This window comes from Carassius auratus, chromosome 50 (assembly GCF_003368295.1).
Source record: "Carassius auratus strain Wakin chromosome 50, ASM336829v1, whole genome shotgun sequence".
Classification (NCBI taxonomy): Eukaryota; Metazoa; Chordata; class Actinopteri; order Cypriniformes; family Cyprinidae; genus Carassius; species Carassius auratus.
Window position 1 is genome coordinate 12524402 of NC_039292.1, and position 18471 is coordinate 12542872.

The following is an 18471-nucleotide window of genomic DNA, read 5'->3' on the forward strand; positions in this document are numbered from 1 at the left end:
TCCCAGGGAACACACATACTGATCAAATAAAAAAATAGTATAATTTGTAAATGTAAATAAGGGCTTGATTGGTGTTGTAGGCGGACATACAGTATATGATAATACACAAAAGTTTGGGGTCTGTAATTATTTTATTTTTTTTTGTAAGAAATTAATACTTTTATTCACCACGGTCAAATTAAAATGATAAAATAATTTATTTTTATTTAGATTTACAATGAAAAAATATGTTTAGCATTGAATTACTATTACAGTTTTAGTTAAGATTTTGAAATGTATATTTTCTGTTTTCATCTTAGTAATTTTGTTGCACTTTTGTCATTTTTTTGTTGTTGTTGTTTTTAAATATCTATATAGTTTATTTATTTTAGTTTTAGTTAAATTTAGTATATCAAAATAAACCAAATGAGACTGAGAAATGCTTCTTAAAAAAAAATAATAATATATATATATATATATATATATATATATATATATATATATATATATATATATATATATATATATATATATATATATATATACACACATATATATAGACATACATTTTTTTTTACATTTTAACATTTATTTTGTTTCATGTAATGAAACAGTTTTTATGGTTTTAGTACTATTTAACTATAATAACCCTGTTTCAATAATGATAAATAATGTTTCTTGACCATCAAATCAATTTGAATGATTTCTGGCAGTGACCCTGAAGACTGGAGTAATGATGCTGAAAATTCAGCTTTGATCATAGGAATAAATTAAATAATAAAATATATTACAATTGAAAAAGGTTGTTTTAAACTGCAATTATATTTTACAATTTTACTTTTTTTTTTTTTTTTTTACTGTATTTTTGATCAAATAAATGCAGCCGGGGTAAGCATAAGAAACTTTTGAAGACATTTTTTTTTTAAAAACTTTTGAACGGTACTATAAGCATGTGGTTGTACCTGTAAGAGGGTTTCTCCTGCTCCAGGTTGCTGAGAGAGTTGGCTTTAAGCACAGGACCCGGTGTGCTCACAGGTTTTGGGAGATCTGTGGGCTGAAGAAGAAAGTACATCCGTTCTGTTATCACACGTTCTTATATATATATATATATAAGCGCAAGGTTGTGGGTTGGATTCCCAGGGAACACATTTTTAGGTAATTTTTTTAGCCTGAATGTACTGTAAGTCACTTTGGATAAAAGCGTCTGCTAAACACATAAATTGAATTAAATGTAAACAAACTGAATTGAAAATTTTCTGAAGTGCTTCTTGTCTGTGTAGAAGTCGACACTAATTATTAAGTTATGTGGATGCAAATGAACATAATAAACCATTAAAAACAAAGCCCTCAATGGAAAAGTTTCAGTATAAAGCGAACAGAAATATACCCTGATTCCCGCTACCTCCGACGTGTCCTTGGCTCGGTCTACGGACACAGAGCGCTTGTTCTCAAACATTTTGACCCTGTTGAGCACAGACTGGGGCTTCAAGGCAGGGTCTTCATCATTGTCATCATCCCTGGGTGGAGGCAGCAATGGTTTGGGAGCTGCAGGGTGAGGCGGATCTCCTGAAGACAACACGGCCTCGGGTTTGGGAGGTGGAGCGGGAGGTTCAGAGTTCATCACAGGCTCGTGTGGCGCTGGTTTATACATTCGGTTCGGTGCTCCAGGGTTGTACAAGGGTCTCATTGCAGCATCACCGTAATACTTCTTGGGAGGATCAGGGGAGCGATGCACATTGCCTGGAAAACCATGTGGATTGGACTCAAAGGGAGGACGTGTGTCGTAGGAGACTGAAGGGGGTGGAGGAGGTTCTTCATAGCGTGCTGGTGTGGGTTTAGCGTGCCGCGGCCGGTTATCGTAGCTCATTGGTGACACGCCATCGTACTGGGACTGAGGGGGGCTGAAATCCCTGGTTGGGCCGTCCTCGTATGGAGAGCGGCGGTCGTACCCCAGTTGGGCGGGAGGAAGAGGCTGGTGGGCCTGAGGGTAGCCGGACACGGGCGGTGGATGGGGTGAAGTCTGCTGCTGGTCATAAGGAGGCTTCTGCTCGTTGTAGTGAGACACACGATTGTCGTAGTGCAGGTGTGGGTCGTAATCATGAGGCTTTGGTTGTGCGTAGCCACCACCGTCGTAGCCATAAGGTGGGTGCTCGTACTGGCGGTATGGCTGCTGGTCCTGGTAGACAGGCTGCTGGCTGTAGGACAGCGAGGTGGGGGGGGCTAAAGGCTGCTGGGGAGGGGGAGGCTTCACACTGTGGTTTACTCGCGCCGGCTCATCCATGCTGTACAGATCCTTTTTATACATCTGTGAGGGACAAAACATCAGTCATCAGAGCAGGAATGATTGAAAAGGTTCAAACTGGATAAGAAGAATTTGCTAAAACAACCTTAAGTTGATATGGCACATTTTCAAAGGTTTAAAAAAGAATAATAATAAAACAGGCATTTCAAATTAACTACAAAGAAATATTTAAGTAGTAAATTAGTATTTCCTTCAGGAAAAACAAGTGCTTGCAAGTAAGTGAAGTTTAATATACAGTAAAAATCACATGACAGGTTTGAAATAATGTGGTTTTATCCCAGTTAACAAGTTATGCAAAGTGATGCAAAGCTGAATTTCTCCACTCTTCAGTGTCACATTATTCTTCAGAAATCATCTAATATGCTGATTTGCTGCTAAATTATTATCGGTTCTCAATTATTAATTATTAATAGTATTAAATGAACTTTCAGTGAATATACAGACAGTGGTGCCTTGCAAGCACTCAAGCTTAACTCGCTCTTGAACAAAAAAACTAAACAGAATATTAATAACTCATTAATTCAGTAAGCAATAAAACAAGCATCTTACCAATTTGCCACTCAGCTCAACATTACTACAATTTGAAAAGAAGTCTTTCAAAATGTACAGGAACTCCACTTTTTTTGATTAGTAATCTTTGTGTTTCTTCGTTCACTGTTTGAAAGGCTCCTTCTCAAGCTTCAAAGTATAGCCTGAAGACAGCAGAACTGTAAAAGGTTCAATGCCTCCTATAAGACAACTTAACAATCCCAAAAGATCTTACATAACGTCTTCATCTATTTAAAAAAATGGTTATGAAGACATTATGCAGGATTAGTTCAGTTGTTTCCCTTTTACAGCGCTGTTAGTACTTTCAGCAGGTTAAATGAACATGCAACTACAAAAGTCCATTCTTGCAAATCAGGGAAAGGTCCATTTGCAATTAAAGACACGTCTACAGTGCATCTAGCGGCCGTCTGTACTGATGTGATTCAGGTCAAAGCCAAATGCTACCGTTACATCTATCACTACAGAGTAGGGCCAGGCGATATAGCTTTAAAAATATATATAAAATATAAAAAAAAAATATATATAGCTTTTCAATAAATAAAACAAATGTTTATATGAAATTATACTAATAAAATAATACATAAAAGTAAACAATATGTGGAAAAACATTCCAGTGAAAATTTGAATGTTGATCCAAACAATACCAATATACAATAAAATAAACCGCATAATGTGTAAAATTTGTACTTTATATAAAAAAAACTATTATAAAAATATATGAAAATTGTTGAATCACGGATTGAAATTTGAATTTTGATTGAAATTTGATTGAATTTGACTCCTGGAGATCAGTTAGTTCCTCACTTTCCGCGCTGACGCTGAGATCATTTGCCAGTTTAAGAGAGAGTTAACGTGCCTAGCGTTTTTGACTCGTACATTACACGTCACATCCTGATGTGAGAAACACAAACTACTTGTATTGCGAAAAAAATCAAATCTCACAATTACAATATATAAAAGCAGAATTACAAAGAAAAAAGTCAGAATTGTGAGATAAAGACTCAGAATTGCAAGGGAAAAAAGGCCAAGAACATTGGCCGAATAAAGAGTTCATTCAAATCGTCACACATTCGCAAGTTGCACTATTTTTTAAATAGCCGTCGCATTCATTTCATGACTACACAATATATCGCCCAGCCCTACTAAAGACAGAACAAGCAGAAAGAAATGTCATACATTAGGAGCCATGCAAGAGGAAGTACAAGGCACTTCTACTTATGTAATGGGCCCTCGTCCTCCTGTGGTGCATGTGTACCAGTTACACAAAGGAACACACGCAGCACACGCGTGGGGTGGGCGGAGCATTCATGCAGACAGTGGAGTGGGAGGAGTCTAAGAAATGAGTGACAGACACAGGCAAGGTTGAGAAAGAAAGAGCTGGGCTGAAACGGGCCGGGAGCGGGTCCAGCTTCCGGCGGTGCTGGTACCTTTGGATCTGGGCCAGGAGGAAGGAAATGGTGGGGGTCATGTGTTGGGGGCTGAGTGAGCTCAGGTTCGGGCTGGGGGTCGGGAACAGGGACGGGGCTGTTAAGGGAGTCGGCCTTAGGGGTGACAGACGACTCCTCTGGGTCCGTACCCGCTAGTGGCGCGGTAGGTTGGACAGCAGGGGGTGCTGCTGCCTCTGCAGAGGGAGGGGGCGGCGAGGCCAGAGTGGCCTCAGCTTGCTGTGGAGTACGGGGCAAAGAGGTTACAGACACACGCCACCAACAGCACCAGCTACAACTAGCAGCTAAGACAACCAAAGCATCCATAACCAGCTTAACTGGTAGCTACTGAAAGATCAATGAGAGTTTGTCTGGAAAAGAATGAAATCTGATCATATAAACTAGCTCACATCAACTGTCTTTAGCTATAGAGGAAGCAGAAAACTAGTTAGTGGTCCAGTCTACTGGGGCAGAAAATAAAGGTTTACATTTCAGATAACGTCCCAAATAAAGGAAAATGGGTTTTTGTTCTGTTAGATGGCGATTTCTACTATGCAGTACATTTTCAAATTCTGATCATGTATTTATTTTATTAGGTAATATATTAAAATGTTTTGTGGGAAAATTGGTTTAATTGAGAATTCTCAATCTTTAATTAAGTATTCTTTTCATCCTATCAGTCTTCTGAATTTCTTAATGACAAACAAAGCCCTAAAGCCTAACTTTATCCCTTTACCTAACAAAAGCAAGTTCCTTAAATGACATTATCCTCTAAAAAGTGATATCAGCCAGATCTATCCAGAACAATAGATTAGATATATTTGTGTTTTGTACTATTAATTGGTCTGACTTGAATCAATCCATCTTGTTTGATAAAAAGAAAAATGCATATATTTTAAAAGACTCTTAAAGCCAAGATTAAAATATAAACAAGCTACAAAGTAACCTTATATAAAGCAGTTAAATGAAAAATCAATCAATACATTCATATTTATCAAGCTAATATTCTTGTGTAAACTAAAATATCAAATAAAATAATGAATACCAATTTATCAAGCTAACATATGCAAACTAAAGAAATTTTCAAAAATAATAATAATAAAATAAATAAAAATTACGAAGTTGCTGCTCTAGTGTAAGCTGATGCTCCTTATTAAGCAATGGCTGTTCCGTCCTGTCAGGTTCTATTCGTTTTTTTATTTCTTTTTTTTATTTAGAGAGTTTAAAAAGCATTGCATAGCAGAAATGACCCACGTTATTCTAAAACTTACAGAAGTCCTACTGAAATGAACAAAGTAACCAACACACATACTACTACTCATATGCTGTACCTGCTGAGGCGCTGCCATCTTAAACCCGGCTGGGTCAATGCTGTTAACCGGCTCCAATTGCGGCACAGTATGCTGGTATCTTGGGTACCCAGCTGCGTCCTGGATGACCGGCAGGTCCTCTCGGACTGGTTCGGACGAGCGTGTGATGGCAGGCTCGCTGGGCAGGCCCACCTCATCGTTCATGGTTTCATCCAGCTCCTGGTCAGTGTAGGCCCCGCCCTCTGTATCGGTGTCCTCGTAGTCAGAAGTGTGGCGGCTGTCGGTGCTGTACATGCTGTACTCACTGCCCGGTGCGGAGAGGTAGGAGAGGCGGTCGTCGTGGATGTCAAGGTCATCGTCAGGAGCGCCATCTGCCTGCAGGCGGAGAGGGGGAGGGAGGGATGGTTAAGATGAGTTTGGTGACCCACAGCAGTGGAAATGAAATGATGGATGGGTGAGAGCGGAAACTAATGCATATCAAACGCCTTGGACTGGAACTTAGAAAGAGATCTGCTTTGCTTTTTTTGGCTCTTAAAAAGTTTATATATATATATATATATATATATATATATATATATATATATATATATATATATATATATATATATATATATATATATATATATACACATACATATATACATATATATATATATATATATATATATTAGTGCTGTCAAAATTAGCGCGTTAACGCATTCGATTAATTTGAAATATTTAACGCGTTAAAAAAAAATAACGCAATTAACGCGGTTGCAGTTTTTTTTATTTCCAGTTGTGGCCTATGTGTGTTCAACGTGCAAAGAAATATGGATAAGACCAAGGAAGGACTTTTAGACGGAAAGTTTCAGTATAAAACTCTGCCGGATTACTCTTCAGTCTGCCACAAGAAACATTACTCTTCATTTAGTCTGCCACAAGAAACAGCAACATTAAAATCATGAACTCAAATGTCATTGTTTAAAAAAAAAAAAAAAAAAAACAATGACTGTAACAGTACGTAAATCAGACCTTTCTATAACGCTAACGTTAATAAGCTTAAACGAAAATAAAGAAATAATTGTGTAGCGGAGTATTTTTTGTACACAGTGCCGCGAACTGTCAATCACTCCTGTACGCGTGCATCACTGTCCTCCTCGCAGCTGCAGCAACTTGCGCTCTCTCTCTTCATCAAGCTTTAAAAAAAAAAAGGGGACAAAAAGATCATATTGTCTTTGTGCATAGGCTATAGATTAATTAGATAAATGAATATCTAAATTTGTGCCTTGCCGTCTACGGTATTTTTTTAGAACTTAGAAAAAAGATGCTGCATCCAATGAGCAGCCAGCGGGGGCTGCAGGACGACTCAACCTCCGCAGACAGTTTTTAATGTTTATCAGACAATAAATACTCAAGATTTTGCTTTAGTATAACTCACAACGAGTTTCACACACCTTCTCCGGCCACGTTGAGTTGTTGACACTTAACAGTGGGAAAAGCGACACATGCGCTATTCACTTGTATAACTTAAGGGTGAATGGGTAATGTAGTTTCTGCTCTGGGTGGGATGAATTAGGAAGCTTGCATTGTGAAGGCCGCTCTGAAAATCGGCAAAAAGATTAAAACCTCTATTAAAACAGATGTCCAAATGAGCGTACCGGTACGCTAAAAGCACGTTCTGGGCGCACGGAGAGGTGGCGGTACGCTCGAGAGCTATATTTGGAAGTGGCGGTACTGAGTACAGGTGCATACCGGCCCACTTAAAGCACTGGCAATGACTATACTTTGGAATTTTTTTGCAGTCCACTTAGAATTCAACATGGAAATCATTTTTGTTTTTTATTGGCATTGATTGTTTTGAAATTCAAATGGTACTTACATGCCTGTGTTTTTATTTCTGTAATAAATATGGCTTTCAAGCCAACAGTTAATTTGGAGGATATTGATGGTTTATTGCAGGTATGTTGTTTACATGAGAAAATCTGTGTTACAAGTTAAACAAAAATTCCAATAAACAATCCTATTTTGAATTTAAATAGTTTCTTTGTCTTGAGTTTACATGAATTATTTACATTTTACATTTACATATCCAAAAAGTTTCAGTCTTTTAATTGCGATTAATCGCGATTAATTTTAAAAAATTGTGCGATTAATTAGTTAATTTTTTTTAATCGATTGACAGCACATATATATATATATATAGTTAATAAAACCAATATTTTACATAGATACTAAGCAAATAAATGAATAGACAGGAAATATTTTTTTAAGCATAAATTGTTTGTGGGGATACACAAATTCGTACGATATCAGTTATCGGCCGATATTAGACTATTACTTTAATTGTATCAGATATATATCAGCTGATAGTTTTCAGATTTATCAAGTTTTTCCAATTATAATTATGTAATTATTATTAGGTAATTATAAGTATTATTTATTCAGTTATACAGTTTACTAATGCATCCAACAACCCGGCCAAACATAAATACCGATAACCCAAACCGATAATTCTAAAATTTATACAGCCTTGTTGATATACAAGTCAACTACTAATTACAAAAACATGTATATAATCATTATTTATTCAGCAAATGGCAGTTTTAGTGATATCAAAATAAAAGTCCCATGTAAATGCTGATGATAAAAATAATAATTATAAGCTATCAGTTAATTAATCGGCCTTACCGATATACAAATTGACTGATAATTACAATTACAATTTTCAATACAATTACAACCCTCATTTAAGGCAGTGCTTCCCAAACCTATTCCTGGAGGCACAGCAACAGTACAAAATTTGCATGTCTCCCTTATTTGACCCATTCATTTCAGGTCTTAGAGTCTTTACTAAGGAGCTGATGAGTTGAATCAGGTGTGTTTGATTAGGAAGCGTCTCAAAATCTGTACTGTTGGTGTGGCCATCAGGTATTTGAGTGGGGATGGGAGGCTCTAGACAAAGAAGCAACATCTAGAAAGTGAGACACAAAACTTTAGAGAAGCTTACCTTGCCCTCTGAGACCCAGACCAACTGGTTCTGCTGCTGCTGAATGGTCTCTTTTAAAGCACCGTACCAGCCATCGTTCATGTTGTTCAAGTTGATGGTGGCTAAAAGGCCAGGAAGTCGTAATTTACTATACTACAAATACACTACAAGTGATGCTTGCATTTAAAACAATAACTCTTATGGTGCTTTTGAAGCTTGCAAAAGTTCCCAGTTCTCCTTCATTACATGGACTAGATTATCCTGAACATGCTTAAAATTGTATATTTTCATGTTCAATTGACTAAAGAAAGTCTAACAGTTGTGTAACAACATGAGACTAATAATATTATTCTGTTTTTGGGTATACTCACTGGTGAAGAGGTGATGGTTGTTTTTTCTCAGTTTGAGAGCACGCTCATACAGCTTCCGGGCGCTCTTCCTGGACTCAGGACAGAGCCTAGTCCTCATGTTCTTCACACCCTGCTTGCTGTCGGGATTCAGGAACACCACAATGGGGTACCACTGAGCATAATTCAGACGATCCACTGCGTTGGGGGTGATGTCCAGCACTGCATGCTTTTCCTAGCAGCACAAACAGAATCATGAGACACCAGCTGAGTCTTTGCAGGGTCCGTGAGACTATGCTCACGAGCTGAGCAGATGGAAAGTTCATACTCACTCGGTCAATGATCTGTTTAATGGTATGGAGACGTATGATTCCAGAGCTGCGCTGGTCTGTGCCTGCATCTCTTGGTTCACTCTCTGATAAAAGGAGAATAAGACGTTTTATAGCTTCTTAATACAAAAGAAGAAGAAAAAAACAAACGCAGGACTTACTTGCAAGATCAAAGACATCAGACTTCTCTCTGGACAGTTTCTCTCTTGCGACATCCGCAATAGGCCCGAAAATGACCACTGGCCTCAAGAAACCAGCTTTTTAAGAAGAAGAAACAACAGGTTAACTATATTTCTACATAACATTTTCCTTCAATGCAAACATTCACAGACAAACTGAAACTGATTAGCAAAGCTTCAAAAATAGATTCTCAAATCCAAAATAACCATAGCAACTGAAAGCCAGTCTATAAACAGCAGGGGTGGGGGAAAAAATCGATACAGTATAGTATCACAATATTTTCCACGGCAATACTGTATCGATACACAGATGCCAAGTATCGATCTTTTAGTATACTATTTGGTAAAATAATAACATATATTTCTATACAATACACTACATTGTTTTGTTGAATTTATTTCTGATGAGGTCAGATGAGAAATTTTTGACATCCGAAAATAGTTGGCTGAAAATGCTAACAGAAAATATAGGCTACATATAATAATAATAATAATATGGCGCGCCCGGCCGGCAGTGTTCAGCTTGCATGTTTCACTCTCCTCGTAACTGGGTGGTTTGACGCTCTGCTCAATATTCCGCTCTATGAATGTGCGGTCTGCTCGTGTTTCAGTCCAGAATTTTTTATTTCGTTGCATCCCTAGATGTAAGACTACATGTTTAATTTAATTTACATTTAATAGTAATTTACTTTCAAATGCCCCAATTGCTGAAGGGTCTGCACAACTTTTTTGTACAAGTAAGATGCGCTGTTATATCGGAATGTATCGCAAAATATCGCAATATATTTACAATTAATTAATATATATTACAATTAATATTCCAGTAATATTGTATCCTCACACAAGTATCGTGATAATATCGTATCGTGAGGCCTCTGGTGATTCCCATCCCTAATAAACAGCCTCCGTACCTTCTCGAAGCACCACTCTTTCATAAGCGGGGAACTTTGTTTGGACGGGCTGAGCAGAGAGGTCCTCTCTGCTCTTCCTCAGGTTGCGTTTGGAGCTACGGAGGCCTCTGAACCTCCAGAAGTCAGCCCGATCCCCTCCTGGAGTCTTTGGGAGAGTGTATTGGACACTCGATAGCTGCTCAGCCCTGTAGACAAACATAAAACAACAGCTCAAACTTAAATGACTCAACACTTCAAACGGATGAGTCAATGCAAACTAGTACAAAGGGCTTCAGCACCTATTCTTGTTGGGGATGATGCCCCGCTCCACTTCCTGGTGGTTCTTGCCAATGCGGATGGCGAGCCAAGAGCCCAGTTTGCCGTTGTAAAGGGTGTCGACCACTCTAAAGACCTCCCCCTTATTGAAGCTCAGGCCGTAGGGTGACTCCTTCTCGTACTCAAAATGGGTCCTGATGTAGAACGAGTCACCTACGTCAGACTCTACAATGCGTCTGTATACTGGGAAGCAAAGAGATTTATGTTATTTTTGCAGTCCTGATAAAAAGCTTGAAACAGTTTGACAAGTGTCCAAAATCCCAAAAATATATAGCTTAGAATTGCACTCATGCTCATGTGCATCACTCGGATTGTAAACAGTAAGAGATAGTAAGACAGCATTTGGGGTTAATGGTAAATGTAGATCTACTGTGTGTATTTTGGCTCCCGCTGGTAGCACGGGTTAGTCGTTTCAATAACAATATTTTTTTATCATGTCTAATTATTTGAACTCATAAAACAACTTTATTTTTTAAGGAATAATCACACAACATTTCTTCCATAATGCGGAAAACTATTGGCATGGATTTTTGTCGATAACCGTTTGTTCCAGCAATCAACTATCGGTGCCGATTAATCGGTCGACCTCTTGCAGACATAGCTACAAATATTGCTATTTAAATATGACAGGCTCATAACTTGTCAGACATGGGAAATGTAGTTTCAAATTTTCATTTGAAATTTAGCAATCATTGTGCATTTGCAACAAACAAAACATTTGTTTGTTTGACAAATCAAACCCTGTCCTAAATTACTGTAAGTCACAGATTCCAGAAATGTATCATGTATTACACTAGGAAAGCATAAAGGCCTGAGTTTACTTATGCAGAGTCTGTGTGGGACACTTGATTTTTGCGTCATGCAGACAGGGAGCAGATTACCAAAGTATACTTTAGGCTTAATGGTTTACAAACAGGAACTTTTATGAGCTGACATACCATCTTTCTTTTTCTGGGCCAGGATGGTGACCTCCTCTCCTTTAGGCAGGTCCAGCAGAAACAGTACTGCCTCCTCACGAATGATGTTTGCAAAATCCACATTGTTTACCTGAGAAGGGTTTGAAGAAAAAGCCATTTAGAACAAAAACTCTTCTCTAAAGGGGTCTAATGAATGAGAGGAAGGTTTTGTTTCTGAAAACTGTGATTGTGTGGAGGGTGGAGAGGTTTGTGAGAAAGAGAAGGTGACAAACGTTCTGAATAAAGAACAGGCATGTTGGAAAAACCCAGAGAGAAAGAGAAAGCGGCTGAGTTTGGCAGTGAGGAGACGGAAAACAATGTCACCAGGGAAACCATCCTGAGAAACGGCAAACATCTTCACACACACACACTGAGGTTTAACAGATCTATATAGCACAAGAGGGACATTTGGGGAGTGGGACCCACCATAAAATTAGGACTGCTATTAAAGAGCCCATAAACAGAAGGTTATAAAAGCCGGGACACAGAATCGCTCTTCATCCACAGACTTTTAAGAGTCCCATGCGAGTTATTCATCACAAGAGCTAAACGCCACCACAAACACCTTAAGGCTCAACAGCTAAGAAACTGTAATAGATGACTTCAATATAAACCAAGTAGGTATCCGCATAAGATAGAAATACCCATTCACACACACAGCATTAGAATGAATGACACTAAACATCAGGCAACATTTTGAGGCATCTCTAGGCTGCCTGACCAGAAACCTGTTCCAAATAATGGATTAGGGCCGCACGATAAATCGCATGCGATATTTAATGCGCATCTCTGTCAATAAAGCCTGTTCTGTAATCAGAGGTTAATCTCCATCACCTGCGCGCTTTCACATGGAGCAGCATTAACTACACAGAAACATTGTTAACTGACAAGCTGCGCAAAAACACAATCATATTTTGCACGTGTATTGCTCAGCTTGTCAGTGAACACCGGCTCTGTGTAGTAAATGCTGCTCCTTTACCTCACTGGCAAAAATTGAAGGCAGCATTACGTATTATATACAGATATGACAATCCCAGAATGCACTGCGGTGAACTCAAAATCCAAGATGGCAATGGATGGTGGAGTCAAAGGGAGTGTACATTATAAATAAATGTAATTTATATTTTATATTTATATTCCTAGAGAAAATCGACAGATCAGCCCAGAGTTATTATAGTTATCTAAAATGGAAACCATTAAAAACTATTTTTTCAATTGAAATAAACATTATCTGAAATAATTTCAGGTAGTTGCTAGGGCAACATTTCTCATTTTCATTTAGTTTAACTTAACTAAAATAACTACACTAAAACTGAAAATAAAAATGTGTAAACTTTATATGTCAAAACATACGACAAATTTAATAAAACTTTGATTGAAATGAAAATATAATAAAACCTAATTCAAAATATTGATAAACTACTGTATAAAAGTATCTCAACAATAATAATAATAATAATAATAATAATAATAATACTACTACACTGGTTCAGTCAAGGAAAACATTATTGTATATTTTAATATATTTTTAGTTTCTAATGCAAATATTTTGTGCATATTACAATAAATGTACATTATCATAAAAACTGGTTATTATAAAAATAAGAATTTCCAGAGTTCTATTTTTTCCTTTTAATTTATTTTAAGTATATATAAAAAAAGACTTACTAAAGAGCAGTGAATCAAACAGCTCCAAGCTGAATCAATGCAACATATGAAGCGAAAAAGTATTTAATTTTTTTCCCAGGTCAATCCATGTCTAACATTTATATAAAGTGTTCTTTGGAATATTTTTTTTTCTGGATTTTTTGATTGGTATTCTATCTCTATATGTAAAAAAAAAGCCTTCCATAAAAATTATAGACCCTTAATTTATTTGTAAATACAAGTGATCAAATAAATATTTTCCCCACTGTCAGCTGTTTAAGAGTGAATTTGCAATGCTTCATGGGAGTGGCCAGTCACTGTTGAGTTCTTTTGCCAGAGTTCTCGCTTCCACAGTAACACTGACTGCTCTGATTGGTGGATCGCACACAACCAAAAGTACAGCAACCCGATGAATTAAACGCTGTCAAGTGCCCTTTATAGGTAGCTTCCTATACAAACAGCTTTTAGGCAGAAGTTGCAGTAATTAAAAACACAAATCACTCACCCTGAGAATCTGGTCTCCCTCCTCCAGGCCCTCTTTAGCAGCAGGACTGTCCTCCAAAACTCCAGCCACAAATATCCCAACGTCATTCCCGCCAGCGAGTCTCAACCCCACGCTCTCGCCCTTCTTAAACTTCACCAGCTTCATGCTCGGCCTGAGGGTGGACACACAAGCATACATTAAGGACACTTCATTCTCAACATCTCTAAAACACTGAAGTTAGTAACACGCACCGTAAGATGCTGTCATCGTGCGTGATGCCGGGCACTGGGGCGTCTGCCGGACTGACTGGCAGGTCCACATCAGGCTGGCCAGGTTGAGCGTACACAGGCTTGGGCTCTGAGAAGATACACACACACACACACACCAAAATGTCACCACAGGAGCGTGTCACGCTGTGGGAGGTCACAAAGACACCCAGCGGGACAGAGCTGGAGTGAAGACACTGTCACAACTGACAAACTCCTGCTGCTCATCACAGCCTGTCCACAAACCCAGGCTGAGAATAATGTACATTAATCAGAGTGTGTTCATGTGTAGTGACCCCTGACCTGGTAGAGGGGGGAGCTGTTTCTCTTCTCTGGCTGCCGTCTGCTCTCTCGGCATCTCCTCCACCATCTTAGCAGGTAGGGGAAGCGGCCCAGCCTTTGAGATCCTGTCTTCATCACGGCTTCGGTGACTGTGTGTGAAGAAAAAAAAGACAACACCGAGCAAAGCTGTTAGAATTCCACACACTGAAAATGGGCCGTTTTATAATTTATTGTATTAAATCTGTGAATTAATTATTCTTAGAAGTGGCTTCTTTTTAATGATTTGGTCAAACTGATTCACGAAGCATTTGAAATCAGTTGATTGTCTATGAAGAAGTTTGTTTGGAAGTAAAACTTTAAGAGAAGTGATACCTCACCATAAGCAACCAAAAACTTGGAAGAAGCAATTCTCAGAATGACTCTTCTTCAACTTGACATTCTTTTGAATAAATACATTTTGAATGATATTTGATGAATGCCTCTTTTGAAATCAACCTAATCAGAACTTAAAAATATTGTAAATAGTCGTATTTCAGTAAAAACTTTTTTCTTACAAAAACGTATATAAACACACTACTGGAGTGATAGCTGAAACAAACCAGTGAATAAGGTTTTTTTGGAAAGTGAAGGACATTTCCTCCAAAGGCCAGAAACATTCTCAACACAAGTACCCAAACGCAGCTGTGAACGCTTGAATAACAAAGAATGTGGTTTGGTTAGTTAATTCGTAACCTTGCGCTGTTTTGACGGTAACAAACCCAAGTACACTAGGGGGCGATACCATCGTATATATGTGCTATTATACCAGAGTCAAATTTAACTACATTGCTCGACAAGATCTGTTGCTCCACCATGACAGTAAACCCACATTTACACAAATATTCATTATAGTGCCCCTTGTGGCGACGCTGAGAATGCATATACGTTAGACAAAGAAAAATGCCCATCGCTACCTTATGTACTTGGAAGAGTATGTTTCAGGTAGTAAATTTAAATTAATTAATTAAAATTAATAATACACCTGTATACAAAACACTGAAAATATGTGTTACAGTGTGGAATGAGATGAGCTGTTCGGTTAAAGTTTTTGATGATTAATGCATGCTCTGCTCTCAGCAGGACAACCAAAAACAATGCTGTTTCCACACTATCAAGCCGAAGCACACAACACATAAAACACTGTTTACACTGAAAGACAAAAGGCAGATGAGAGCGAGGTAGATGGGGAGAGATGTTGTGTGGCTAGGGCAGCTAGGTAGTCTTGAAGGTCACAGCTGTGCTTTGCAGCTTCTTCGTTGGACTTTATTTAGCACAGGCTATCTGATCTGGAGTAATGGAGGAGACAGAGAGAAACAGGAAAGAGAAAAGGACTCCAGGTCTTCAAAAATCAGCACATGGCCAAAGATGACAGGTCCGGCCTGTGACTTTTATTGTCATGGTAGACAACAGCTTGCGACATCCACGGACTTCAGAAACTCTCCATCTCTGCGGGACCAGGCCGATACATGTGGTCCTGTTTTATTCATGACAATAATGAATATCTTTCCCAGCAATTACGGTGTGGCTCAAAAAAAAAACCCTTGGTTGATGACATTGAGGATGTGTGTGTGGCATAACGCACTACACCTCAAAGTATTAAAGCCATCACTATCCGCTCGAGGGCCTTTACGGACCCCATGATTCATAAAACCGACTATGAAAAGAAAAAATAGGCATTGTTGAGAAGGACGTCTCTTGAGGTTATGAATTATGCTTATTTCAAAGAACTATTACATTCTGGTATAGGAATGTGAGGAGTATTTTGGTCTGCAGGAAGTTGTGTAATTCAGTAGTTCTCCAACTGGTTTTGAATTAGGACCTAAATTTTCCACTGGGATTTAGTGCCATCCTAACAGTATCGATTTTTTAATAATACAAAACTATAAAAATTTCCTATTTTATACACTGAAATGTGTACAAATGACTGGTTTTGAGAATGAGAGTATATGTTCATGTTGGCATCTGCCTAGTCTTGCGTAGCCAGATCTTCAGACTGACGGTTAAAGGTCTGGAATCCATGGCAGCTTTCATTGGTCAAACCGTCTGACTGACATGTCAAACAACCAATCACAGTTCGTTTCGTTCAGCGTCACGTTTGGGGCTTGCAAATGTAGCCACAATAACAGACTGGTGTTTTAAACTCTTGGAAAGATTTTAAGGATTCTGTGCTGCAAACTTTAAATATTTTATATATGTTTTTAGAGTCCAGCATTTAGTTGATCCTGAGAAGCGCTTGTTGTCACAGCTGTAAACACGACGGCTTTCTTCTCTCATGAGGGGGTTTGACAGCACTGCATCTTTGTTTCCAGGCAGAACGTTAAAGAAAGTGAAAAGTCTCCTGGAAATCCAATATAATTCAACCAATCTGATGACAACTTCGACACTCCTTAAGCGTTTCCATTTCTGTGTGCCGTATGCCTCAGACGTTTAGCCAACGGTCCGTGGGCATGACGTCTGAGGCTGAGACTAGCACCTACTGTACCTAATTTGGTTTGACTGGATGTACAGACATCATAATCATTCAACCTTTTGACCTCGTTTTCAGGAGTTTATCCTACTTATTTTGCAACACACCAGTTTCAAAACACTGGTGTGATTCATTAGTTTTCAAATGAAAGAGAAAGGAGAGGAAGGAACTTGGTAGGGCATCTTAAAAAAACACAGTCTTTCCTCTTTGACTGACAATCCTGCTTTTTCCACACTGTTTTCCACTAAAATCGACTTTGAAAGAGCAAGTTGAAAAATGCTGGATCTCGCTCTTTCACTCTTAAAAGGTTCAAACAAAGGAGGTCTACAATACTTCCCAATGGCAGTTGCTCAGAAATGCCATGTGACTAATGACTCCTCTGACTGGCTGATGGCACCATAAGAACGCCAACAGACCCAACTTTTTTTTGGTAGCAGACAGGCAAAAATATCAATTGATTTTGATTTATATGCATGTATCTTCTATTACGTTCTCAGTGTGACATGAAATTCTGCTGCATGTTCTCAAACATCCCGTCTAACAGGGCTCTCTCAAAGTTGTGAACAAACATCTTCCAGTAACATTAACAAAATGTTTGTTAAAACTTGCTGTGAGTTCTAAAAACTCTCTGCACAAAAAACATTTATAACACTGTCCATTGAATGGTTTGTCTGAAATGTTTTAGTTGGATGTTTAACTACTTCATGTATTTCACATTTCGCCAAAGAAAAGTTGGATCTTGGACTTGAAAATGGCTCCTCAAATAGTTCCTTTCCATTAAACGCATTGATTTCTAAACCAGGGCAACAAAAAGTTTGCAAACCAACAACAATCTAGTTGGATTGAGGGGCAAAAAAGGCAGCTTCCTAAGCTTTCAGGACGCATCATCTGTCTTCAAAAAAGATTCCCATTTTTGGTGACTTTTCGCACACAGTGCAGGTTGGTGCTACAATCCCATTGGACGACTTTCAAAAATGGTTGGCTGAGCAGATGTGCCAGTAATACGGAGAACTCTCTGAGGTAGAGATGAACTACTACAAAAGATGTTAAAAGCAGCATGATTTCGCCTGCACTGCCACACTGACAGCACGGGTCCTTTGGAGTATGTGTGTATTTGTGTTTCTTGACAGACACCCCATATTAGTTTTCGCTCTATAGAAAAGAGGTAACACACAGCTGAGACCAATCCTTTGAATTTGCATGAGAAGTGAGAATGAATGGATGGATGTATGATGTCACAGATGCATGTTGGGATTGGGCATCCAAACCAACAAATTCCCTGTGCCCAAGTTGGTTTGCTGGGCTTCAGCCAGATGTGATAGATGTTGGGATGATGAAATGAACACATCAAGTAGTTCAGGTAAAACACCACTACAGCACACAACACACACATTAGGTTACACCACTTTGAGAAGCACCTACATCACATGCTTTAGTGCAAAGCTCACAAAAGAGTTAGATTGGTTAGCTTAGTTCAGGTTCCCGCGTTAACCGGACCCAAACACTTACACTGGCCGGGTTCTCTGAGACGTCGGCCCTGCGGCCCTGATTCAAAACAAGAGTCAGAAGAAACTTCATGAACACACACATCTGAAGATCTGCAAACATGTGTGTGGTCAAATCTGGCTTGTGGGAAGTGTGTAACGTCTTCACTTAAAACATACCTCATATGCAATTGTGCGATAATAATAAGTAACGCTAACTGGAGGCAAACGGAGCC

At 38.6% G+C, this 18471-nt stretch overlaps 1 protein-coding gene across 6 annotated transcripts in view; it reads right to left on the bottom strand.

Moving 5' to 3' along the window:
- The window catches only part of LOC113067044 (tight junction protein ZO-1-like), a 108752-nt gene that overhangs the window by 6592 nt on the left and 83689 nt on the right, over window positions 1-18471 (bottom strand). For 5 of the 6 annotated variants that reach the window (XM_026239256.1, XM_026239261.1, XM_026239258.1 and 2 more), the window contains 14 exons: window positions 14267-14394; window positions 13949-14054; window positions 13719-13869; window positions 11549-11657; window positions 10574-10793; window positions 10296-10480; window positions 9367-9462; window positions 9209-9291; window positions 8901-9111; window positions 8551-8651; window positions 5586-5939; window positions 4258-4494; window positions 1367-2284; window positions 942-1033 (listed from right to left, as the gene is read on the bottom strand). In XM_026239256.1, coding sequence (XP_026095041.1) covers window positions 942-1033; window positions 1367-2284; window positions 4258-4494; window positions 5586-5939; window positions 8551-8651; window positions 8901-9111; window positions 9209-9291; window positions 9367-9462; window positions 10296-10480; window positions 10574-10793; window positions 11549-11657; window positions 13719-13869; window positions 13949-14054; window positions 14267-14394 — 2991 coding nt within the window. The remainder of the gene's footprint in view (window positions 1-941; window positions 1034-1366; window positions 2285-4257; window positions 4495-5585; window positions 5940-8550; window positions 8652-8900; window positions 9112-9208; window positions 9292-9366; window positions 9463-10295; window positions 10481-10573; window positions 10794-11548; window positions 11658-13718; window positions 13870-13948; window positions 14055-14266; window positions 14395-18471) is intronic. The other variant, XM_026239257.1, reaches the window with a different exon arrangement.